The following is a 25,661-nucleotide window of genomic DNA, read 5'->3' as shown; positions in this document are numbered from 1 at the left end:
ACTTGTTGTACCTTTGAAAACCTCCTACCTTTCTGCCCTAGAGTGCTGTTGTGCTCTTCCATCCTTAACGTAAGGCTATTTCCTACAATCTTGTAAGGACAAAGGGGAACAAGCGGGGCTTAACTGCCACAGACACAAAGTGACCCGTCTCTGCAACTGAATGACTCCAAGACATATTTTAACACAGATACACTCCCAGCACCACCAGAGCATCTGGATTTTAGCATTTCAGAAGCACTTAAGACTCCTTAAGATCTCACATTCCAAAATCTATCAATCTGTCTTGCATTATATAGTCGAGACCATGAAGTACAATCATAAAATGGTGTTAGATGTCAGAGAAGGTAAATATAGTATCTCTGTGCAAGATACAGGCTTATGAATTAGTTCTTAGCATATCTGGATAATTTCTGAACGTTTCTCAATTCTGATCAAATTCAGTTTGATTAGCCCCTTTCTGAAATAGTGCAGCCAGACAACAAAAGTCACTTATGAGCTAAGACATCCTCATGGCAAGTTAGAGAAGCAGACGTACCAGGAATGTTTTAACCTCCAACTTGCTAGTTCTGAAGACTGTAACCCATTCAAATCCTGTCCCTGGTAGCAAGCGCCCAAACCTTTCCCCTACCTTTGCCAGCCAGCACTGAAAACCAAGGCTCCCAGCTACGCATTAATGTAATTCCGTGTGGAAACTTCATGAACAATGGAAATAAGAGGTATGTCAAGTCTGTGTTTCTGACAAACCAGTAGACGTCTGGCTGTGCTACTGCTGAGAAAAACTGGTTTCTCCTCCCTTCCCCACCCCAGTACAGAACTACTTGAAAGGCATCAAGCTAGCCCATACCAAAGCATTCCTCATCAACTGGCAAAAATCCTAAATAATGTAGTTGATTATTAAAAACAAAACAAAAAAACAGACCAAAAAAACTAATAACCAAAAACCAACAGCAACTAATCAGAAGAAGATATCAAGATAATACATTTATCATGTTATTATGTCACATGTTATATAAACTGGATGGAGTACTGAAAAGGAAGAAAAAAGATAATACGTTTACATCCTTAACACAAGCGTCCAGTGACAAAACTGTCAATAAATATTAGATGCTATTAAAACCATCATATGAAATTCTGTATTATTTTCAGATGAACCTGGCGATTAAGACAAGCTACTTAAAAGAAAGAGTTAACATAACAATAGCTAACTGAGACTTGTCTATTTGCCAAGTACCTGGATCTGAGTTAAAAGTAGACCTTCCAGCCCCACCCTACTAATTCCAATTATTTTAAAACTTAAAATTATCTATTTTTTTTTTTTGGCTGCACCGCACAGCTTGCGGGTCCTTAGTTCCCCAACCAGGGATCGAACACGTGTCCCCTGCAGTGGACGTGTGGAGTCTTAACCACTGGACCACCAGGGAAGTCTCAAAGTTTTAATAAAATTAGATTTTAGACCTGAAGCTCAAATCTGAAGTATAACTAACCAAATTCAAGCATTTTGAATAAAGAGAAAGACCTTAAGCAAATCGGAACTTCACTTCGTAACGGTCCTTACTGATAACAGTACAGACACTGACACCCAATCTTACTGCAGGAGTCTGGCAGAGTGGAAAAGTATGGACTTTGAGATCAGACAGTTATGTGTCCTTAAGCAAATGACTTAACCTCTCTGTATCTCAGCTGCTTCTTCACTGGTAAGTTGAGGACAGCATCTCCTGCTTAACTGGGTTGATGTAAAAACTAACTAAAAAAGTGAGAAAAAACCTAGCTGACTTTCTGGCACATAATAAAGACTTAATAAATATCAATTGCTTTTACATATCTTCCCTCAGTTGTTCTTTCTGAGTTACACTCTCCCTAAACATAAATGAAGAGCAAACAACACACCTCAAAGTAGTATGTGTTACTACACTGACGACAACTTGAAGTCACTAATGTGGGACCTTCAAAGGGGCTGCATTACAAAAGTAACTCTTAATTAAGGATAACTGGAAGTGTAAAGATCCATTTACTGTTGCACCTTTCAATGGGGAACATTTATATTACGAAAGTAATTCCAATTCCTCTTCGAATTCTTCAAAAACAGTCATGATATTTCTAGTCCACTCTCTTATACTTGTTAACACTCTTATGCAAGTTTCTGGCTATACGTCTAAGTTCACAGAGCATTCAAATTTAAATACACAATGATGACAGACTTCAATAATCAGGAAAGAAAAGAAAACTGTATCCATTCATAGCACATAATTATAAAGCTTTTATTCCAAAACTAGGTATTCTGATAAACACTCTTAGAAGAGAATATATATACATGTTCCACATATGGAAAGATTTTGCCACTTTTGAGTACTTTTGAAAGTGAAAGTTTTTCAGTTCAGCTTTTTTACTCAACATAAAATAATCAGAACTACTTGAGATACACTGGTGTAGATGAGTTCTTACACAATGGTTCTTTGAAGTCTGAAAACGGTTTAACAAAGAAAAGCCCTTTAGAAAACTCAACATGAAGCCTATGCTTCTAAAATGATCCAGATAACTATTAACCTGGACAACCAAATAAAGAAATAATTTGAAAACATGGTTTTACTGCCTCACTCACACCAAAAAGAGGCATACTTCTATACATACTACTAGCCAAATAGTAAAAGGATCTTAGTCTATTATCTTTAAAGATGAGTCACAATTTCCACCGACACTAATACTTTTGTTGTGTCAATGATTGTAATGTCTTACATATTAGTGTAGACTTCTCCATTTGAGAGGCACTTTCCTCATATGTTATGCTCATTTAACCCTTAACAGACACCCTGGAAAAGAGATAAGGCAAAATAGTGCGCTCTTACAGACCAGAAAAATGAGGCCCAATGAAAGTTGCCAAGGTCACTCATAGAGTAAGGTTATCACACCAGCCCTCTCTCCCAGCTACTCTTCCTCATTAGAATTATGGACCCCAAAATGAGTGACACCATTAGAGCAACATCAATGCAAAAGAAGTTAAGGCATTATTAGTCTCAAGTTTTTTTTTGTTTTTTTCTTTGTTTGTTTTTTTCCCCTCTTGGATCTTACAAGAGATTAAATATACAAGTTAAACACTGTCGGATCTGACTTAAGAAAGGTTACCAGGTCACAAAAAGTTCAGAATCCAGTAACAGCAAACGTATACATACTCCAATTAAATCCAAGGTGACAAATTGAAGTCCGAGGCTTAGGAATTCATGTCTAGAATTCAGGTTTTTACTTTTGACTTGCTTCTGTGAATGACCAAAGTCATCATGACTAAGGAAAATTTGAATCACTATTACCTAACCAAGCAATTCTAAGAATCAACTGTGGCTCTGTCTTAAAATAATAACAATCCTAAATTACGTTATGCTTAAATCATAAAAAATAACTTCCTAGGAGCTAAATTTTAAAATTGTACCAAATTGGGTTGTGCCCCATCAGTACTACTTATTGAATTATAACAAGAACGTCTGACACACACTTCATATATTTAACTATTTACGGAGTGTTAAGGTATTATAAAACACCATGGAAACACAAATGTCAACAAGATAGTTTCACCTTCAAGGAATTCTGCAGTTTAAAATAGGGGACAAGGTCCACTGCAAACTAAAAACACTGATGAAAGAAATTGAAGACACATTAATGTTGTTAAAATGACCATACTATCCAAAGCTATCCACAGATTCAATGCAATCCCTATCAAAATTCCAATGACATTTTTCACAGAACTAGTACAAATAATTCTAAAATTTGTGTGGAACCACAAAAGAGCCCAACTAGCCAAAGCAATCTTGAGAAAGAAGAACAAAGCTGGAAGTATCACATTCCCTGATTTCAAACTATATTACAATGCTACATACATCAAAACAATACGGCATCGGTATAAAAACAGACACACAGATCAATGGAACAGAATAAGATCACAAAAATAAAACCACACATACATGGACAATTAACTTACACCAAAGGAGCCAAGAACATACAATGAAAAAAAAGACAGTCTCTTCAATAAATGGTGCTGGGAAAGCTGGACAACCACATGCAAAAGAATGAAACAAGACCATTATCTTCCACCACACACAAAAATTAACTAAAAATAGACTAAAGACTTGAATGTAAGACCTAAAAACCATAAACTCCGAGAAGGAAACATAGGCGGCAACCTCCCTGACACTGGTCTTAGTGATGTTTTTGGATCTGACTCCAAAGGCAAAGGAAACAAAAGCAAAAATTAAAAAATGGGACTACATCAAACTAAAACCTCTGCAGTGAAGGAAATCATCAACAAAATGAAAAGGAAACCTACTGAATGGTAAAAGATGTTTACAAATCATGTATCTGACAAGGGGTTAATATCCAAAATATACAAAGAACTCATACAACTCGACATCAAAAAAAAAAACAAAGCAAAAAAAAAACTCACAACCTGATTGAAAAATCAGCAGAGGATTGAACAGACATTTCTCCAAAGAAGACAAACAGATGGCCAACAGGCATGTGAAAAGGTAATCAACAACACTAATCATCAGGGAAATGCAAATCAAAACCACAATGAGATACCACCTCACATGGGTCAGAATGGCTATCATCAAGAAGACAGAAAATAAGTGTTAGCAAGGATGTGGAGAAAAGGGAACCCTCGTGCACTGCTGATGGGAATGTAGATTGGTACAGCCACTGTGGAGAGAACAATATGGAGATTCATGGAAAAATTCAGACTGGAACTACCATATGATCCAGCTATTCCACTCCTGGGTATTTATCTGAAGAATATGAAAACACTAATTTGAAAAGATACATGCACCCCTGTGTTCACTGCAGCACTATTTACAATAGCCAAGATGCAGAAACAACCTAAGTGTCCACCTATGGATGAATGGATAAAGAAGATGGTGTGTGTGTGTGTGTGTGTGTGCGTGTGTGTGTGTGTGCGTGTGTGTCTGCGTGTGTGTGTGTACACTATACACATTATATACACTATAGAATATTACTCATCCATAAAAAAGAATGAAATCTTGCTATTTGTGACAACACAGATGGACCATGAGGGTATCATACTAACTGAAATAAGTCAGATGAAGAAAGACAAACACCGTATGATTTCACTTACATGTGAAATCTTAAAGAAAAAATTAACAAATCAAACAAAACAAAGACAAACTCACAGATACAGAGAACAGGCTGGTAGTTAGCAGAGTGGAAGGGAGCTTGGGGTGGGGGTCAACTATGTGGTGACGGGGGTCAACTATGTGGTGACGGGGGTCAACTATGTGGTGACGGGTGGTAACGAGACTTACAGTGGTGATCGTTTTGTGGGCAAACAAATATCAAACTATAATGTTATACACCTGAAATTTATACATTATATCCAGTTTTACCTCAATAAAACAATAAATAAAATAGGAGACAAGACGTGTATTCCTAATAATTATGAAATAATTGCCAGAGGATAAATGCCTTACAGAGAGGTGCAAGTTAAAAACAGTAAAAATCCCATAAAGAAAAATTCAATCCCTAGCTCAAGTGACCAGAAAAAATCTTTATGGAGGAGAAAACATTTAAGTTAGTCCTTTTAAAATACTCAGGATAGGTCTGAAGGAAGGAGAACAGCACGGAATAAAGTGTGACTAGCCTGGGTAAAAACGGAGGAACCCAAAGCTCTGCTTGTGGGACACAGACAAGGGCCTGAGAATGAGGGCAGCGAGAATGAAAAGAAGAACTATGAAGAAAAATAAACGAATGTTTTCTTTCCCAAACTCCATGGTTAGCTTTTTTTTTTTTGCAGTACACGGGCCTCTCACTGTCGTGGCCTCTCCCGTTGCGGAGCACAGGCTCCGGACGCGCAGGCTCAGCGGCCACGGCTCACGGGCCCAGCCGCTCTGTGGCATGTGGGATCCTCCTGGACCAGGGCACGAACTCATGTCCCCTGTATCGGCAGGCGGACTCTCAACCACTGCACCACCAGGGAAGCCCCATGGTTAGCTTTTTACAAAATTAATTCAAATATAGGAGCAGTTTACCCAGAAGATAATGCAAGATTATTGTTCTTTGTGGTTACAAGTATCACTCTTGGAAATTACCATCCACAAGAATGGGTTCCACTTGACGATGAGAAATGAGGCCTTAGGCTTTTTTCCTCTGACATACCACCTCTAGATAAATAGGTCCACAGCGGCATTTCTTTTCCTGTACTCTTGATCTTATAATAAACCGAGAAAAGTAAAAATGAAGGGAAATGTAAATTAGGACCTAGCGCAAAAGCAGAGGGGAAGGATAAGCATGGGTTCCTATGAACATTTTTTAATGTGCTCATTTTCACAATCAGCAGAGGGGCGTGTTTGTCTAATACATTAAGAAAATTCTGAGAAATTCTTATAATCTTCTGAAAGAGATGACAGAGAGAGTAGCCACTTTTTTTTTAAATCCTTGGACAAGAGAGAGTAAATGATATTTTACAATAAAAGTCATTTAACCGGGACTCCCCTGGTGGTGCAGTGGATAAGACTCCGAGCTCTCAATGCAGGGGGCCCAGGTGCAATCCCTGGTCAGGGAACTAGATCCCATACACATGCTGCAACTAAGAGTTCACAGGCCACAACTAAGGAGCCCATGTGCTGCAACTAAGGAGCTTGCGAGCCACAACTAAGGAGCCCAGGAGCCACAACTAAGCAGCCTGCCTGCCTCAACTAAGACCTGGCCCAACCAACCAAATAAATAAATATATATATTTTTAAAGTCATTTAACCTATTGAAAATGTAAAGAAAACTGTAAGATATACAAAAGGCCAGATTTTAAGTTATGGGTGAGCTCTTTCTTCTTACTTCTAAAAAATTTCACCCAGCTTGATGAGAAGTATGGCTTGCTTTCTACCAGACTTTCAAAGCTATCTAGGAGATGCTAGTTTCTCTTCTCTTTCCCCCATGCTATTTTGTATTTTCTTGCAACCAATTTGAAGGTAAGTATTGTTTTCCTAAAAATTGATTCAATATGTTTAACATCTACTCTCTTCCTTAAAAAAAAAAAAAAATCACAAATAGAAATATTCAAAATTCTGTACAATATACCTGAAGTTTTAAATTAGTTTTCAGTCCTTTCCAGAAGACCACATTAACTAACTGTTTTCATAGACAACTGAGGTGACATCTGACAGCATGAAAATCGATTATCTTCTAAGGATAAGGAAGGAAGGAGAGTAAACACTAGGAACATTTCTATTTGGGAGTGAGGAGTCCTGATACTGTATATATTGATACACTGTAATAAGGTTTTCATTAGCATTTTCTACAAAGTTTCACTGAACACTGGCAAGACTGTTGCAATTTTGGAGTAGTCAGTGTTTCTCTCTTAAACTATGATGAAAGCACACCCTTTCAACTAAGTAATTTCACTTCTAACCCCAAAAGTCTCACTGGAATAGTTTCTTTTCTTTACTCACATTGCTATAATTAATTACCATCGACGTACAAGTTATCATCTGTTAACTAATTCAGTTATTTTTGTGACCGCCAAGAAGTAACAGCTACTGCGGACAACTCGGCAGCACATTGCAAAGAGGAAAGATGATCAACTCATGCAAGTTTCTGTATGGATGCAAGACAGAGAAAGGTAAACAACATCATAAAAAGTAAGAAGTTTTATCTCTGAATCCAATTTAAAGGTTTAGATAATATGACTACAATCATTTTTTAAAAGTAAAGTAGCAGTAAAATCATTCTTGATTGCAAACTCAATGGAAATGAGGGTATCTTAGAGCACAATGCAAAGCTGATTAATTAAGCAGAGCACCCAGCATGTGCCAGGGACTGGGACTTGGTATATCCGATGGGCTTAAATAATTCAGTTTTGTTTTGTTTTAATAACGAAAGCCTAATTCAGGAAGGGATTTTTCTTAAAACTTCTCAACTAACTCCAGATTTCTTGAAAGCCTAGAAAAAGGTCACAGACACAGCTTCAATAAAGTCAGGCTGGAAAACTGATGACAACAACCTATACAAAAATATGTCCTTCCTGGGAGCAAAGTTGCGTGACTCAGAAAAACCATGCTGGATGAATATTAACAGATGAACAATAACAAAGAATTCATATTATACACAGTGCCTTCAGAGTGTATTTGTAAAGAGCACCAGGAGATACTTTATTAGAATGACTAAAAGTCCTAATCCTCCTTTGGCTACACCTAGAAAGAAAAAAAATAATTGAAATTGACAAAATAGCTTTGTTTTTGCAGCATTTAAATAACAGTGAAACTAGGCTGAGGTGAGTCCCCTCCACTTCATTCCTTTCTGCGTAAAGATACCTCCTCAGTAAAATGATTACAGACTTGCAATTATAAAAGACGGATTAAATCCTTGAGCCCTGAAATCAGTTGGAAGCTCTCAGGAATGAGAGTCTAAGGCAAAGGACAAACTTGCTGTAAAGACCCAGACAGCAAATGTTTTAGGCTCTGCAGGCCATACTCAGCCTCTGTAGCATGAAAGCAGCCACAGACAACTCGTAAAGAATGAGCTTGGCTGTGTCCCAATAAAACTTTATATACAAAACCTGGCTATGGGCTGGATTTGGCCCAAGGGCTACAGTTTGCTCACCCCTGATCTAGGGGATTAAATTTTCAACAGTTTGCTGGCTCTGCCCCTGTTGCATGGGGAAATTCACCAACTACTCTTGGTATTTATTTCCTCTACTCAGGAATCTCAAACTAGATCAGGAATTTTCAACATTTTTTTTTTAGTAGTAAATCTCCTTTTTCTAATAAAAATTAACGGTGGAGGGCTTCCCTGGTGGCGCAGTGGTTGAGAGTCCGCCTGCCGATGCAGGGGACACGGGTTCGTGCCCCGGTCCGGGAAGATCCCACGTGCCGCGGAGCGGCTGGGCCCGTGAGCCACGGCCGCTGAGCCTGTGCGTCCGGAGCCTGTGCTCCGCAACGGGAGAGGCCGCAGCGGTGAGAGGCCCGCGTACCGGAGAAAAAAAAAAAAAAAAAAATAAGAAGTTACTATATTTGCATGTAAATCATTCTACAATCTATATAGTCATGTCTATTAAAATGGGTCAAGGCTAAGATCTCTACTTAGTAACAGTTAATCAGAAAATTAGTTCTAAATACTAGAATTCAATTTAATTTTATAATTTAAGTCTGTCATTAATTTAAACTGCTGTCCCTCACCATAGTCAAAAATCTCAAAGCAAAAAAAAAAAAAAAAAAGGTACTGCAGGGACTTCCCTGGTGGTCCAGTGGTTAATAATCCACCTTCCGATGCAGGGGATGCGGGTTTGAGCCCTGGTCGGGGAACTGAGATCCCACATGCCGCGGAGCAACTAAGCCCATGTGCCACAACTAGAAAGAAGCCCATGTGCTGCGACTAGAAGAGCCTGCACATCACAACTAAGACCTGACACAGCCATAAATAGATAAATAGATAGATAAATTTAAAAAAAAAATTTTTTTTTGAAAAGGTACTGCGTAGTAGAAAGGTGTCACAGGAGCTCTTAGGAAGAATTTATACACTCTGTTAAATGACAGTGAAATATCACATAAATGACAATTCAAAATACCAGCACCAAAGTGATTAAACTTATGGGGAGGTAACTGCCTGATACTCAAGAAAAACAACTTTGTTCCACAAAGTTACACGTTTCTATACAGGAGGACTTCAGTGTGACAGAAACTGAACCAAAAATTACTGCTCCTTTCAGCTTTTATCCAATTCACTATTAATGGGGAAGTATATAATTACTTTTTCTGCTGTATCTCAAATTCTCAGGAAAAAAAAAAAAGATCTAGTCATTAACCAACATTTATTAGCTCCAGTTCCGTGCTATGCTGTGCACCCAGTCATGAGCTTTAAAGATGAATAGCAAGTCCCAGCCCAGTAAGCTCTCTAGTGAGGCAAACAGACACCTCGCAAGTTAATCCATTTTAAATGAAATCGAGGTCCTAACTTAAGACTCCAAATTCAGGCATATTTTAGCCCCCAGCCCCCCCCAAAAAACAACCTACACAAAAACACAGAATGTTTTAAAATGACAAATACCCCGACTCTTTCCAATAACATTTCTAGCCATTAGTTTCTGACAGTAAATTGTTTAACTGACCCCACTACACATAAGAGCAGTTTATCTACATAAATCTTGACTGCTATCATAAAAAGCCCATAATTAAACATAACGAATGCTCTCAGGCAGGACACAGGGCATACTTAAAGTTTTAATATCAAAGCTAGCCTCGTATAACATTCAATATGAAACCACTTTTCTCAAAGACATAAGTTTATGATACAAGTATGAATTCAACTAATTACAGAAAACTCTAAACAGCTATCGTTCACAAATACTTTATATACAAAAGTATATTTACTTATAAAATGATGATGATTCAGCCTGTGGGAGGAATGACAATTAAATTGAAAACTTAAAAGTCCCAGAAAAATGACAAAGTATTACTACACACAGAAATATAAGAACACAAAACTGGAGCACAGGGGCTTCCCTGGTGGCGCAGTGATTGCGAGTTCGCCTGCCGATGCAGGGGACGCGGATTCGCGCCCCGGTCCGGGAAGATCCCACATGCCGCGGAGCGGCTGGGCCCGTGAGCCACGGCCGCTGAGCCTGTGCGTCCGGAGCCTGCGCTCCGCAACGGGAGACGCCGCAGCGGTGAGAGGCCCGCGTACCGGAGAAAAAAAAAAAAAAAAAAATAAGAAGTTACTATATTTGCATGTAAATCATTCTACAATCTATATAGTCATGTCTATTAAAATGGGTCAAGGCTAAGATCTCTACTTAGTAACAGTTAATCAGAAAATTAGTTCTAAATACTAGAATTCAATTTAATTTTATAATTTAAGTCTGTCATTAATTTAAACTGCTGTCCCTCACCATAGTCAAAAATCTCAAAGCAAAAAAAAAAAAAAAAAAGGTACTGCAGGGACTTCCCTGGTGGTCCAGTGGTTAATAATCCACCTTCCGATGCAGGGGATGCGGGTTTGAGCCCTGGTCGGGGAACTGAGATCCCACATGCCGCGGAGCAACTAAGCCCATGTGCCACAACTAGAAAGAAGCCCATGTGCTGCGACTAGAAGAGCCTGCACATCACAACTAAGACCTGACACAGCCATAAATAGATAAATAGATAGATAAATTTAAAAAAAAATTTTTTTTTGAAAAGGTACTGCGTAGTAGAAAGGTGTCACAGGAGCTCTTAGGAAGAATTTATACACTCTGTTAAATGACAGTGAAATATCACATAAATGACAATTCAAAATACCAGCACCAAAGTGATTAAACTTATGGGGAGGTAACTGCCTGATACTCAAGAAAAACAACTTTGTTCCACAAAGTTACACGTTTCTATACAGGAGGACTTCAGTGTGACAGAAACTGAACCAAAAATTACTGCTCCTTTCAGCTTTTATCCAATTCACTATTAATGGGGAAGTATATAATTACTTTTTCTGCTGTATCTCAAATTCTCAGGAAAAAAAAAAAAGATCTAGTCATTAACCAACATTTATTAGCTCCAGTTCCGTGCTATGCTGTGCACCCAGTCATGAGCTTTAAAGATGAATAGCAAGTCCCAGCCCAGTAAGCTCTCTAGTGAGGCAAACAGACACCTCGCAAGTTAATCCATTTTAAATGAAATCGAGGTCCTAACTTAAGACTCCAAATTCAGGCATATTTTAGCCCCCAGCCCCCCCCAAAAAACAACCTACACAAAAACACAGAATGTTTTAAAATGACAAATACCCCGACTCTTTCCAATAACATTTCTAGCCATTAGTTTCTGACAGTAAATTGTTTAACTGACCCCACTACACATAAGAGCAGTTTATCTACATAAATCTTGACTGCTATCATAAAAAGCCCATAATTAAACATAACGAATGCTCTCAGGCAGGACACAGGGCATACTTAAAGTTTTAATATCAAAGCTAGCCTCGTATAACATTCAATATGAAACCACTTTTCTCAAAGACATAAGTTTATGATACAAGTATGAATTCAACTAATTACAGAAAACTCTAAACAGCTATCGTTCACAAATACTTTATATACAAAAGTATATTTACTTATAAAATGATGATGATTCAGCCTGTGGGAGGAATGACAATTAAATTGAAAACTTAAAAGTCCCAGAAAAATGACAAAGTATTACTACACACAGAAATATAAGAACACAAAACTGGAGCACAGGGGCTTCCCTAGTGGCGCAGTGATTGCGAGTCCGCCTGCCGATGCAGGGGACGCGGATTCGCGCCCCGGTCCGGGAAGATCCCACATGCCGCGGAGCGGCTGGGCCCGTGAGCCACGGCCGCTGAGCCTGCGCGTCCGGAGCCTGTGCTCCGCAACGGGAGAGGCCACAACAGCGAGAGGCCTGCATACCGGGGAAAAAAACAAAACAAAACTGGAGCACATAAGAAATGAAATAAAATTTTAAAATAGAGTAAAACTGAAGCAAAAAGAATTCATGAAATATAAACCTATGTTTTACTTTAAATCAATAGTTACCATTTAGAAATATTTATATTTAAAAGTTATACTGTTATATTTATATATAATGTTCAGGCAATGCTATTTTTACTATTTTCAAATGAGACTGTGCTTCAAAAAATTAATAGTCATACATCTAATAAGTAAACTAAGAAGTTGAATACATCTATATGACTCCAAAACTGTGGCTACAGTAATGTAGCTCTATATATTACTGCAAGACCTCTGAAAGTAAGACTTTCAAAGAGGTCTCCTGAGAATCACCACATAAACTTATTACAATCATCTGTTCCCTATGCAAAGTAAGTTGGACAAATACTATGGGCTCACAGCACGTATTCACCCTAATCTCCTTCTTTCCTGCCTTTCTGCAATATCGAGGCTTAAAAGCAAAATCCTCACTTTTCCAGCCTCTTTTGCAACTAGGAGTAGCCAGGTGACCGAGCTCTGGCCAAGGACAAGTACCTGGAGAGGGCTTTCCTCCAAAACAACCAACTCTTCCAGAGAAAAGCACTCTCAGCCTCCTCCCTTCTCTCCTGCTTGGGGCGCAGCCATCATCTTGGGACTCTGAAAACCAAAATCACTTGCTAAGTAGAATGCGCTAGTTTCCTTAACGACATCCTTGAACCCCTGTATCGAGCCTGCACTGCCTAACTTCAGATTTCTTATTATGTGAGAAAAATAAGCCCACCGTCAAGCCTCCATGTGTGCAGTTTCTGACAACCTGCAGACTAATGCAACCCCAACACAAACAAGTCTATCAAATATTTATATTATAAACCACTTCGGTGAGTTCATCATAAGACACACGAATGCTGAAATATTACCTAAGGGATACATGAATACCAACTACTGAAAAATAATAATTTAATAACAAATATTAAACACTCCAGCCAGAGACTGTTAAAGAACTTAAATGTACAAGAACATATTTAACCTTTACAACCATCTGAGGTTGGTAACATTACCACAGTCACCCATGGTAAAATTTTAAGAATGCTTGACAAAAACAGAATATGGTGAAACAGAGCTAAGTTTATTTATTCTGAGATTGTCACCTATTTTTATGATATTAAAATGTCTTTTCTTTTATGAAATGAGAATAGTGGAGAGTTTACATTCATTTTACTTTACATCACATTCATTTTAACATGCTGACTTGGCAAAATAAACGGTGACAAATCAGTATCAGGACCCCAAAGTTTTATGATTTTTAAAAGTCCCTGAAATCCAAAAGCCTGAGACCCACTGAAGTTAAGTAACCTGCCCAGCAGCACAAAGCAGTCTGTGATCTGGACACCAAAGTCCAGGGTCATAACCACCAGATTAGATAAAGGAAATACACTAAGTAAACTCAGACTTAAAGATACAAATGTATAACTACAGAGGAAAACAGCCATCCCACAATATATCAAGTGGGGACAAGGACTTTTAAAGTGAAATGATTTTACCATGCTGCCCCTCCCCACCACAGACACAGAGCTTCCTCTAACTGATGGAGATTTAAACCACACCAGAGAAAATGGAATCAAGATAGGAATTCTCACCCATTCCAACTTACGTCTCAGATGACGTTAGGTTTGGAGATTCATATTTGGGGATAAAGAACTTGTGGGTCAGGACTTCCCTGGTGGCACAGTGGTTGAGAGTCCGCCTGCCAATGCAGGGGACACGGGTTCGAGCCCTGGTCCGGGAAGATCCCACATGCCGCAGAGCAGCTAAGCCCGTACGCCACAACTACTGAGCCTGTGCTCTAGAGCCCGCGTGCCACAACTACTGAGCCCACGAGCCACAACTACTGAGCCCACGAGCCCCAACTACTGAGCCGTGCACCACAACTACCGAAGCCTGTGCGCCTAGAGCCCGGGCTCCGCAACAAGAGAAGTCACCGCAGTGAGAAGCCCACACACCACAACGAAGAGTAGCCCCTGCTCGCCGCAACTAGAGAAAGCCCGGGTGCAGGCTTTCTCTATGTCTCCAACGCAACCAAAATAAATTTAAAAAAAACAACAACAAAAAAAAAAACTTGTGGGTCTCTGCATACACTGCCTGCCTCTAAAAAAAGTCTTGTGTTCTCCCAAATTGAAGGCGCAGGGCAGCGCCTGATAACATCTGCCCCTAAAGCTAGCTTGCCCCTTGGTTTATTCCAGCTCTTACAAAAGTAAGGGGAGCCGACACGAATGAAGACTAGAAAAAAACTGAAATGCAGTCAAATTCTTCTTCACCTCAATTCTTGGCATTTCATGCTACTGTATTTCAATTTCTTTAACTCATGAGTTTTCAAAATTCATCTCTAGTTGTTTGCAAATGTATAAATTTGATCAAGCAGTTTCTTAATACCATAACTAAATAATGTAACTTAGCCAAATATTTCCAACAATTTGACCAAGAATTTTCTAAAGAATTTGAGTGTGCTTAAAAGAAAATGGAACTTGCAAGGCTACATAATGTAGCTTACGGAAGAAATCAGAAGTATACTGCCTTGAAGACTTCAAATAGTTACTTATATACAGAACAACTGGACAGATGTTAAAGTGTTAATCAACACCTACACATTTTCACTTTTTTTATTTTGTAAGATTTTAGTTACTTCAAAGCCCGGCCAGCTCTTTTCTTTTCCACTTGTGCCCGCAAATGCAATTTATTACTGAAAACATCAAACAGAAAAAAAAAATACATTAAAACACAGAAAACAAATGGTTTTTATCTTTATAATTGAAAATAGTAAATACCTCCCAGCTTACATTTTATTTGTTGTTATCTCAAATGTTAGGGCCCATATTTTTTAATCCAATCTTCTGGTACCAATTTCAGTTACAGGGGAGAAAAGCACACACTATACGGAAACAGCATGCATTCTTCAGAATTTACCACACACAAAAAAAGAACGGTAGGTGGCTATGGGTGGAGTGGGGCAGGAAGTTGGTTTTACAATTTAAATGCAAAGGCATTTATATATATATATATATATATGGAAAAAAGGTCTGTAGAGATATTTCTACCTTGAACTGCTTTTAATGAAATGCTGCACACACAGCTTAGGTCTCCCCATCTGCAGCTGTAATAATGCCTCCGACCAGCCTCCTTCAACACACCCTGCCATCCCCCGCTTCCCTCCCTTCCACCCCCTCACTCCTACCAAAAGTAACAACTGAAAGACTTGTTAAGTTCACAGGAAAGGAAAAGGAGGGAGACCCTACAAACTTGATTTCACCTAGACTGACTTCCTTAAACTACTACCACAATTTATTTTCTACCGTGCTTCATTTTATCTCCTACACATTTTTTTCTTATACCAAATATTCCAATTTACTTACATTCAGGATCATGAAACCTTCACACCTGGTAAAATACACTGCATTTTTATGTGAATATCTACAAGATTCAGGTAGGAATAAAGGTGAGTTAAATGTTATTTTTTAGCTCTTCTTGTCCACTTATTTATAAGCTTGTGTGTGTGTGTAAGTTTCCTCTAATATACTGCTTCAGCCACGTCACTAATGGTCCAATGTATGCTAAATATTTAGCTGAAAGGTACTGAGCTCTTCATTAAGATTAAATCAGGAAGAAGATTATTTTCAAAAATATCTTAATTTGGTGGCCCCTTGTCAGTCACAATAAAATTCCAACAGCTTGGTTTTGGTTTTCTTTATTTTGAGATAACTTTAGACTAAGTTATTAAAAAATTTTTAAAAAGTAGTCCAGAGATCCCACCGACTCTTCATCCAGCCTGCCACAATTCATCATCCGAAACAACCGCAGTAAAACTATCTATTCATATTCACCAACTGTCCCAACGTTTATTTTCTGGTCCAGGACCTAATCCAGAATCTCACAGCTCATTTGGTTATCATGCTTCCTTAGTCTCCTCCAATCTGTGACTCTTTCAGCACTTCATCCTTTCGTAAGGTGAGCACTTCTGAGTACTAGCCATTTTGTAGAGTGTCCTAAAATTAAGTTTGTCTAGTGTTTTCTGACACTTAAAGTTGGTTTTTTAGCGAGAATACCACCTCAGATGCACCATCTCAGGGCATCATGATGTTGATATGTCTTGTGACATAACTTTGATCATCTAGTTAAGTTGGAGTCTGCTAGTTTTCTTCACTTTAAAAGTACTGATTCCCCCCTTTGTAATTGATTACTTAATCTGGTGGGGGAGACACTCTGAGACTATGCAAATATTCTGATATCTGATATATACATTTCTCATCATACTCTCACCCACTAATTCTGGCACCTACTGATTCTTGTTTGCAACGATTATCACTGTGAGGTTTGCCTACTGGTGATTTTCCATTTCCCATACCTTCTACATTTTTTATTGGAATTCTACCATAACAAAGAGCTGTCTCTTCTCCCCTATTTATTTACTGGATAATTTACTTATATTGGCATGAGCTCATGGATATTTTTTCCCCTAGAGGCTATAATCCTTCTTTATTTTGTTGTTCAAATTGTCCCACTGGGACTCCTCTGTAAATACACTCACTAGACCTCCTTCTGAATTGTAAAACGCCACTTCATTTGGGGAAGATCAGGTCATTCCTTTGAAGAAGGGATGACAGGTGGTAAGACTACCTTTACCACTTACATCATGAACAACAACAACAAAATTTATGGAAGAAAACTCTATATACTGAAATATCCCCGATGTGTTATACTCTCACAACTCCTGCTCAGCCAAGACCTAATGATCTTTGGTCTTTATTTTACATATATTATTACTGAATTTTCTCATCATTGTCACTGTTTAAGTCCACCTAACCTTGTGCCACCCCCACTCCCAAATCATTTCCGTTTTTCAAGAACACAGCCCAAACCACTGAGAGACAACAGTAGCTACATTGATTTTAGCCAAAAGGTAAGGAGCCATAATTATGCCCAGTGAAAAAAGCCAACCCCGAAGATCAAATAGTGTACAATTCCATTTACATAGCATTCTTGAAATAACAAAACTGTAGCAATGGAGAAGAGCTCAGTCCTCCCGAGAGGCAGAGTTGGGGAGTAATTGTGTCTATAAAAAGGCAACGAGAGGAATTCTTGTGGTGACGGAATTCTCCTGCATCTAGACTTTATATCAACGTCAATATCCTCATGTGATATTAGCTACAGTTTTGCAAGATATTTGTAATGGAAAAAACTGGGTAAAAGGTTCACAGGATCTCTGCATTATTTCTTACAATTGCGTGTGAATCTACAATTATCTCAAACTAAAAAGTTTTTTTAAAAAGATAATGCATTTCAACTCTAGCGTGAATACTCAGGAGAGATAAGATAATCACCAGCGTGCCCCAACCCTTCAGACCCACCGACTGCTAGCTGGCTTCTAGGAGAGTTACTACCAGGCCTCCCTAGAATAACCCGCCAACAGCTAATTCTTCTTCAGGGTCTCTTCTTTGCCGATCAGGGACAAACACCACCGGCCGGAGAAGAACACAAAGCTGCCAAAGGCCAGTAACTGTTGGTTCCTCACCTGAACTACCAGCAGTTAACAGGGTCAACATGTAAAATCTGATTTCAATTCATTTAGCTCATATTAAATATTTGAGAAGTTCTAGATCATTTTCAACGTGTAGGAGGCAAGCAATGAGAACTGCGGGAAGAGGGTTTTAGTTCCAGCAACAAAACAAGGTCCTTTTTCAAGTCACACCAACCCCTCCAAAACACTTTTTACTGCCTAATGGAGGTGAAAGCACAAAAATGGTGGTACCAAGAGAATCTAAAACGCACTAAACTTCCTGCTCTAGAAAAACTAATCCGGCCACCACCGACCACCCCAACTGACTGAAGAAGAAAACACCTGAATACAGCAGGAAACACATACTTCGTAACAGTGCAATAAGTCCTAGTTAGTTAGCAAGTGAGACCAGAGGCGGTTTTTTCCTGAAAAGATAAAAATTCTAACAGTCAAAATAACGTGCCACACATGTGTACACGCACACACGTGTACACAGGATATATGTTTCCTGAAATCCATTGACTCCTGCTTAAACCATTACTAAAACTTGAATTCAAATTAGTTGTCCTAATGTTAATGAGATTTCTGGTGAATCACAAATAGTTTGAAGCAGGCCTGTGTTCCTTTGTAGCCACCAGTCTTTGATTAGTAAAAGGAAGTAGTTATTCTTTCTGATTCCCTAGTTCTTTGCTATTTAGAGTACTGTATCTCTGTTGTAGAATAGAACTTGGTGCCTTAGATTTAAAAACTTTTTATACATTAGCTCTTTTATATAAAAGGCAGAGACAGTCATTCTAACAGATGTGTTTCTGATATTTTTCTGTACAAATTTCACATGTTGAAACACTGTTACGCTTTCATATAAATGTGTGCTCTATGCAATAAACTTTGCAGGTAAAGCAAAAAAATAATAATGTGCCAATCAGCTTACTTTCCCCCCACAAAGGCTGACATTATAACCAATGAACATATTTTACTGACTATACATATTCCAGCTCTGACAAAGCTACAAAAGATCAACTATATGTACTACAAATTGCTTCTCCTTCCTCATTTCAACATTAATTTATGTAAACAAAAAATGATGTAGGGGAATAAGGAACTGCCCTCACAGACTCACTACAATCGCTACCTCGTGCCACCACAAGTCAACTGTGAGCTTAAATTCAGATGTTCCTCAACTCTTGCAAAGGATGGAATGCCTGGAAATCCCATTATCATCACAGATTAAGAAATACTTAGCATAATGATACGAGAAATTAGCTATTTCTTATTAGATTCCAGAATGGACATGGAAAAAAAGACATCAAAGTTTACGGAAAAATTGTGTAAGTTAAAAAAATCTTGAAAATCAAGAAAATTATGGGGGCTTCCCTGGTGGCGCAGTGGTTAAGAATCTGCCTGCCAGTGCAGGGGACACGGGTTCAAGCCCTGGTCTGGGAAGATCCCACATGCCGCGGAGCAACTAAGCCCACACACCACAACTACTGCGCCTGCGCTCTAGAGCCCGCGAGCCACAACTACTGAAGCCCGTGCTCTAGAGCCCGCGAGCCACAACTACTGAAGCCCGTGCTCCGCAACAAGAGAACCCCGCGCACGGAAAGGAAGAGCAGCCCCCACTCGCCGCAACTACAGAAAGCGCACGCGCAACAACAAAGACCCAACACAGCCAAATATAAATAAATAAATAAATTTATACAGAAAATTATGTTCACCAACTTGGACTTTTTCCTATGAACTAAGAAATGGCCATCATCGCCAACTGCCGTGATTAGGCTGCACTGGCGTAAACGTGTGCACGGCATGACACGATGAGCAGCTGATATGAATGTGCACACGTGCAGCCGGTCTGTCCAGCAGAGTGGATACCTCCGCTGTGTAGCTCGGGCTCTTGACCATCTCCACCCTGGAGGTCAGACCTCTGCTTTAACAGAACTCCAGTCTCCTCCCACTCTCCACAAATCACACGCTTCCACAGGACATGTAGCGTCACTTTCCATCCACCACTCAATCCCTTGGCTCCAGGCACACTGAACACAGGTCCACACTTATTTCCTTACAACCACCTGTACAGCTTCTATGACCTTGGGTTCGCCTGGAAAATCCTTCATAGCCTCCTGGTCCACTGATGGGTGAATTTCTACTCCCCTGAGACTCAATACACACCCATCTAGGAAGCCCCCAACCTCAGCAGTGCTGGCCTAGGACAGCTGTCACAGCACTAATGAATCACTTCCTACTTATGACATGATAGATTGGTGAGCTGCTTGAGGGACAGACGTCTCAATGAATCCCCAAGGCCTGGTAAAAAAATAGGTATTTCATTAAAATGTGATAACAACAAGAACAATTATTAGGCATTGCACTCAACAGTAAATGTACGTTCTTCCATTTCATCCACAAAACAACTTCCAGAAGCTATTATCCACATTTTACAGATGAGGAAACTGTTACCAAAAATGGGGTGAGGAGAGGGAACAGCCCATATAATACAGATATCAAGAAACTATCACCAGCGGCCACATTTCCATAACTCTACACTCATCTAGATCAAACTTCTTTGAGGTCATTACAATTCCTTTTCACTACATATAAAACTTATAAAATACGTAACAAAGCTAAAAAAAAAAAAAAAGTTTTCAAATGAGTCAAGAAGGCATAGTCTTTCTGTATTTTACTGTATCTTTATTTCAAATAGCTCATTTAGGTTGGAAGCATATGCCACTATTACTTTACATAATATGACTTTATAAGACTTGAATTTCAAACATCACCCAAGGCAGACCTTACTGTGTTCATTTAACTCCCCCCAAAATCCACCTGGATAAAGTTTTTTCAGGGCAACAGTAAATTTTTTTAAAAAAGAACAGACTTGTTGTTTCAAGGTGGAGGGGGGTAGGGGAGGGACGGATTGGGCATTTGGGGTTAGCAGATGCAAACCACAGAGAACGGATAAACAACAAGGTCCTACTCTATAGCACAGGGAACTATATTCAACATCCTATGATAAATCATAATGGAAAAGAATTTTTTAAAAAGAATTTATATATAAGTGAATCACTTTGCTGTACAGCAGAAATTAACACAACATTGTAAATCAACTATACTTCAATTTTTAAAAAAAAGAAGCATGGTGAATCTTCATAAATAAGCTAAAACGATAGTGCTAGGAGGTTATAGCTGGTTTTTATTTTACGTCCTTTTTCGAGAGGAAGAAAACTGCAACAAGTTGGCAACCAGGAAGTCCTCTTAATTTTTTTTTTAATTTTGGGTTTTTTTGGTTTTTTGGTTTTTTTGAGTGTCTGTGACAGCTCAGGGGGGGTCTGGGAAGGACTGTGTTAAACACCAGCCTCCACAGAGCACTGCAGTTGGAGAGATTCATTTTGAACCTCCGCCAAGATATGCAAAACTAATTATGGAACTGTTAATTACTAAATGTTTAAAAGGTTATTTGAAGGTGACTAAGTTTCCACCAATATTGCAAAAGAATGTTAACAATTTTTACCATAAATTCAAGTCCTCACTTGTTCCGAGCCACAGTTACTACAGTTTGAAATTGGTTTTTCAGCAATAAATGTGTATTTTTTTAACCTCCAAATTCAAATATCATTGTTATGAAAGCTAAATGCTTGTCGCCAGTCATTACTTTGTGAGACATGCTTTTCAAAAGTGCACCCAAACCATTTAGTTGTGTTTTACGAACAAAAACTACTTAAGGGACAAATTATTTATTACTAGAGCCCCAAAATGAGCCAAAATATAATCAAAGTATAAGTTGTCAGATAAAAATCTCATAAACAATGATAAAAAAGAGATGGAAAATTTATCTGTCATAGACACAATTCTTCCACTAGATTTGAAAGTTAAATATTCATCAGAGATACTCTTTTGTGCAGATTCTCATAATTTAAAGTTCTCTGGGCTAAAGGCACTTTTTCAGCCCTATCATTATGACTCAAGACACATTCTACTGAGTGACTTTTGCAAAGAGTTAAGTCTTGTACTGTTAAGAGCTCTCTAATGACAAATTCATGAATTAGCAACTAAATCAAAAGATGTAATAGCCAAAAAAAAAAATTTCAGTAGCGAAGAACAAAGTAATATTATTAACTAGGAAGGGATGAGGCAGGAGCTGTTTTACACAAACCATTTTAAAAAGTAACTTTTACAACTAGCTAAAAACACATCATATTAAATCTTTAAAGTAGAAGAATATTCTGCAATAGATGTTTCACCTGAAAAACTAAAAACAGGCATTTAAACACTCTACCTAAGCAATGTGAAAGGGTCTGAATCCGATAATAAGTTAATAATATGGTTTAGAAAAATCATTTTATTGTTTAAAGACTTGGGGGGAAAGCTGCTTGTAATTTATGTACATCTTTCACTTCACTTAATTGCTTAGGTGACCAAGCTTCCCATTTAAGTGATTAAAGACATAAACCCAAACAGTTTAATAAAGCAGTTACTTAAGAGTCCTGTTTTTCAACAGAGATGCACTGAAAAATATTAATAGAACATTTAGTGCTCCTTATTCTCAAGGAGGTTTGTTTTTGAGAATACAGTGCCCCACTGACTAGATCTTAGCCACCTTCCAGACACACAATATGGGACACACTCTGGATTAAAGATGGCTTTTCTTGTCGTCTCAGAATATCAGGTGAAATAGTGACAGCCCCTTAAATATGAATATGTGACATTTAGCTAAAAATTCGAGTGACAATTTTGTTTCTCCTTGCCATTCCCCCTCCAGTGACGTGCCTAAATAAACGGGAAATTGGGTTTCCATTTTCCAGGTGGGCATGAAAAGCTTCCTAATCTCATAACACTCTTCAAAGTTCCTGTGTTTGCACTGAGGCTCTCCCCACCCCCAGATTCTCTTCGAGCTAACTTCTTATGTTACGCGAGTGACAGCACGATTACTTCTAGGCAACTGAGTGACCTCGTACAAAACCACGTCTTCACAGGGTTTGGGAGACAAACTGGGTTAGTAGGGTTAAAAAAAAAAGAAAAAAGGAAAAAGGAAGAAAATGAATTTAACAAAAAATATTTATACATTTTCCTCTTTTCTTTTAAGGCACCTTTCTTTTTTGCCTGCCATAAGAATCGTACAAACTCCTTCACCAAATCTATCCTGAGAGACAGAAGAAAGCATGACAGCAAAACTTTCCTAATTCATATCCGTCTGTCCGTATCAAGTTTATTTAATAACTTTGCTTTTATATTACAAACTTCTAACCCTGGAGCACTCAAGAGAAAAGACAGGACAGAAAAACTTCCAGCCCTTGCATTCACAAAGCACTCAACAGAAAAGGCACCTGCCACCAAAACATTTTTTTTTTTTTTTTTTTTTTACTTTGAGTAAATTTCAAACTTTCAGAAAACTAATTATTTTTGACAAGCCAGGTGAAGGTGGAAAACATTCACATTTCCATCTACTTTCTCTTTAAAATAATAAATAAACACGTAGGTCCGCATTAGTAATAACCAAGGGAGCATCAGTGTTAATAGGGTGGACACTTATGAATGTTCAAAATGTTTGGTAGGCTTCTCTAAGGTGACTTGTTCTATGAAGGTTTGGTGGGGGAAATGTGCTGCTTTCAGACGGTCAGCGAAGCATTCACGTGGCGGTGTCAGTAGCAACTGGCCCACTTCTGACTCGGGCCAAGTTCTGTGCTGGTCGGTTTTCACTCTGTTCTCCACAATCGGCGCGTAAACAGGGAAGTTTAACAGCTCATTTATCTGGCACGGTCCGCACGCGGTCACAGTGGAGGTTCTGTCTCTTTCCAGTTTTGTTTGGGGACACACCCCCCTCCACCCACCTGATAGTAGGTTTGGAGTCACTGCTATTCTAATCAACCAACAGGAGATTCCACTTCCCGGCTCTCTAATTTCCACTAAAGGCCTCGGACATCATTTTCTGACCTGCCTTGCTAGGTTCTAATATTCTACGCATGCGTGATTTCACTTGGCACTTCAAACACTGAAAGGCATTGAAACATTTCACTGAAACGGGCTTTTCCATCACACTGTGACTGGCAACGTGCATTTTCAGCTGCAGAAGACTGACAACTTAAAACCAACAGGAGATGTAGAAGGCACAAGAGAAGCAGTGCAACAAGAGCAAAAAGCAGGCCCTTCTTGTTTTCGATAAAGTAATCCTTCGGAATAGGAACTTTCTGGAGACACTGTGAAATGGATTTGCCTTGCAAAATTACCAGCCATCTTCCACAGTCTGGTAAACGAGTGCAGTCTACCTACGATCCCCAGATATGACGGCTCCATCAGAAAAAAAAATGAAAAATCAAAAACCGTACCAGGTGCCATTCCTGGGCCTTGTCCAAAGGCAGCCAGCGGAAGAGTCTATTTTATTCTCTTTTCCCCGCATTAAATAATGACAATCAACCGCAGAGGAGGAGAGCCTTTGGCTCTGAACAGATGGCATCCAACACCTAACAAGCGAAGCAACTCTTTCAAGCATTAGACCCTAAATGTCTGACGGTCCCAAGGATCAGGAGGGCTTATTTGTCTTGAGACGACTGGCAGCAGGATGCCCTGTAGTCACCGTCCCAACGCTTAGGAGCATGCGTCATCATCCAGTCAGCAGCTAAACGCAAAAAAAATCAAACCACCACATTTTTATAAAATTTCCCCCTCTCTAGTCCAACTTGAGACGACCAGATCCACCACCATCAGCAATTCCTCCACTTAAAGCCAGAGAAAAATAAGCCTGAAGGTAAACGAACGTATGAAGGTTAACAAACTTATCTAATTTTGACAAGGTTGTGCAACACCAAAAGAATCCGCAGGGTGCCCTTCCCGGGGCTGGATTTGAATATGCCTGCTCTGCAGTTCTGTCTGCAGTTGAAACTAAAAGCACTAACCTAGCTATTCAACTTCCCCCCGCCCAACCCCTTCCTTGCAAAGCGGCATCACTTTTCCAAAAAAAAAAGAAAGAAAGAAAAGAAAAATAGTAAACATACAAACATCTCAATCTTTTACTTTGGAAGGCCACCACGGGTTCGCGTTCCGCAGAGCCCTGCAAGTTTCCTCCTACACCTCAGCAAACGCCGAAGAACTCTGAAGGTACCAGGGGCCACAAGCACGGGGAGGAAGGGCGCCTGCGGCCGGGGAGGGGCGGGGGGGGCAGGAGGTGCCGGCCGAGGGGAGGTGACTGCCCCCCGCCCCTAGAGGCTCCCGGGCCCCGCGCGCGGCTGGGAAGAGGGGACGCTCGGGAAAGACCTCCCTGCCCCGCGAGGCAATCGCAGGAGCAGGTCGGTACGGGGAGGGCAGCGAAAAGGAGAAGATCCAGGAGAGGGAGAAATAACGCCAGGACGGCCAGGGGAGACGCGAAGCCCCTGGAAGCTGGGGACCTGACGCGAGGCGCGGGCGCGCGGAGCGAACGGCGTGGGCAGGGAGCGCGCAGCCGACGCGGGGCTCACCTGGGGGGTCCTCTCGGCCGGGTTCTTCATCACCGCCTGGCGGAAGCTGTTATCCACGTAGGACGCCATCTCCCCCCGCAGCCCGGGCCGGGGCCGCTCCGCGCCCTCGGCCGCCGCCTCCCGGCCCAGCGCCGCCGCCGCCGCCGCCGCCGCCGCCGCCGCCTCCGCCCAGCGCGCTCCGCCCGCCTCGGGCCAACCAGCCAAACCGCGGCGGCGGCGGGGCGGGGGGCGCGCGAGGCCCGAGGGTCCCCGCGGCGCCCGGCTGCCGGGGGCT

At 40.0% G+C, this 25,661-nt stretch overlaps 2 protein-coding genes across 9 annotated transcripts in view; one reads left to right on the top strand and one right to left on the bottom strand.

Annotated features, from left to right (window-relative positions):
• RAPGEF2 (Rap guanine nucleotide exchange factor 2) overlaps positions 1 to 25,511 on the bottom strand; it is a 339,240-nt gene extending 313,729 nt beyond the window's left edge. For 5 of the 7 annotated variants that reach the window (XR_008617729.1, XR_003680424.2, XR_003680423.2 and 2 more), the window contains exon 1: positions 25,388 to 25,511. Coding sequence is in view for 3 of the 7 variants with exons in the window: in XM_024126687.3 (XP_023982455.1) it covers positions 25,388 to 25,456 (69 nt within the window). In the remaining 4 variants the exon portion in view is untranslated. Of the gene's footprint in view, positions 1 to 24,928; positions 24,997 to 25,387 lie in introns of those variants that run through there. The other 2 variants (XM_028491559.2, XM_028491558.2) reach the window with 2 other exon arrangements.
• Positions 24,943 to 25,661, top strand: part of SPMIP2 (sperm microtubule inner protein 2) — a 168,912-nt gene continuing 168,193 nt past the window's right edge. Inside the window, exon 1 of one of the 2 annotated variants that reach the window (XR_003680438.2) lies at positions 24,943 to 25,031. The gene's annotated coding sequence lies outside the window, so the exon portion shown is untranslated. The remainder of the gene's footprint in view (positions 25,032 to 25,661) is intronic. The other variant, XR_008617738.1, reaches the window with a different exon arrangement.

Source organism: Physeter macrocephalus, chromosome 7 (assembly GCF_002837175.3).
Source record: "Physeter macrocephalus isolate SW-GA chromosome 7, ASM283717v5, whole genome shotgun sequence".
NCBI classification, from domain to species: Eukaryota; Metazoa; Chordata; class Mammalia; order Artiodactyla; family Physeteridae; genus Physeter; species Physeter macrocephalus.
This window is presented reverse-complemented; position numbering and strand designations above follow the sequence as displayed.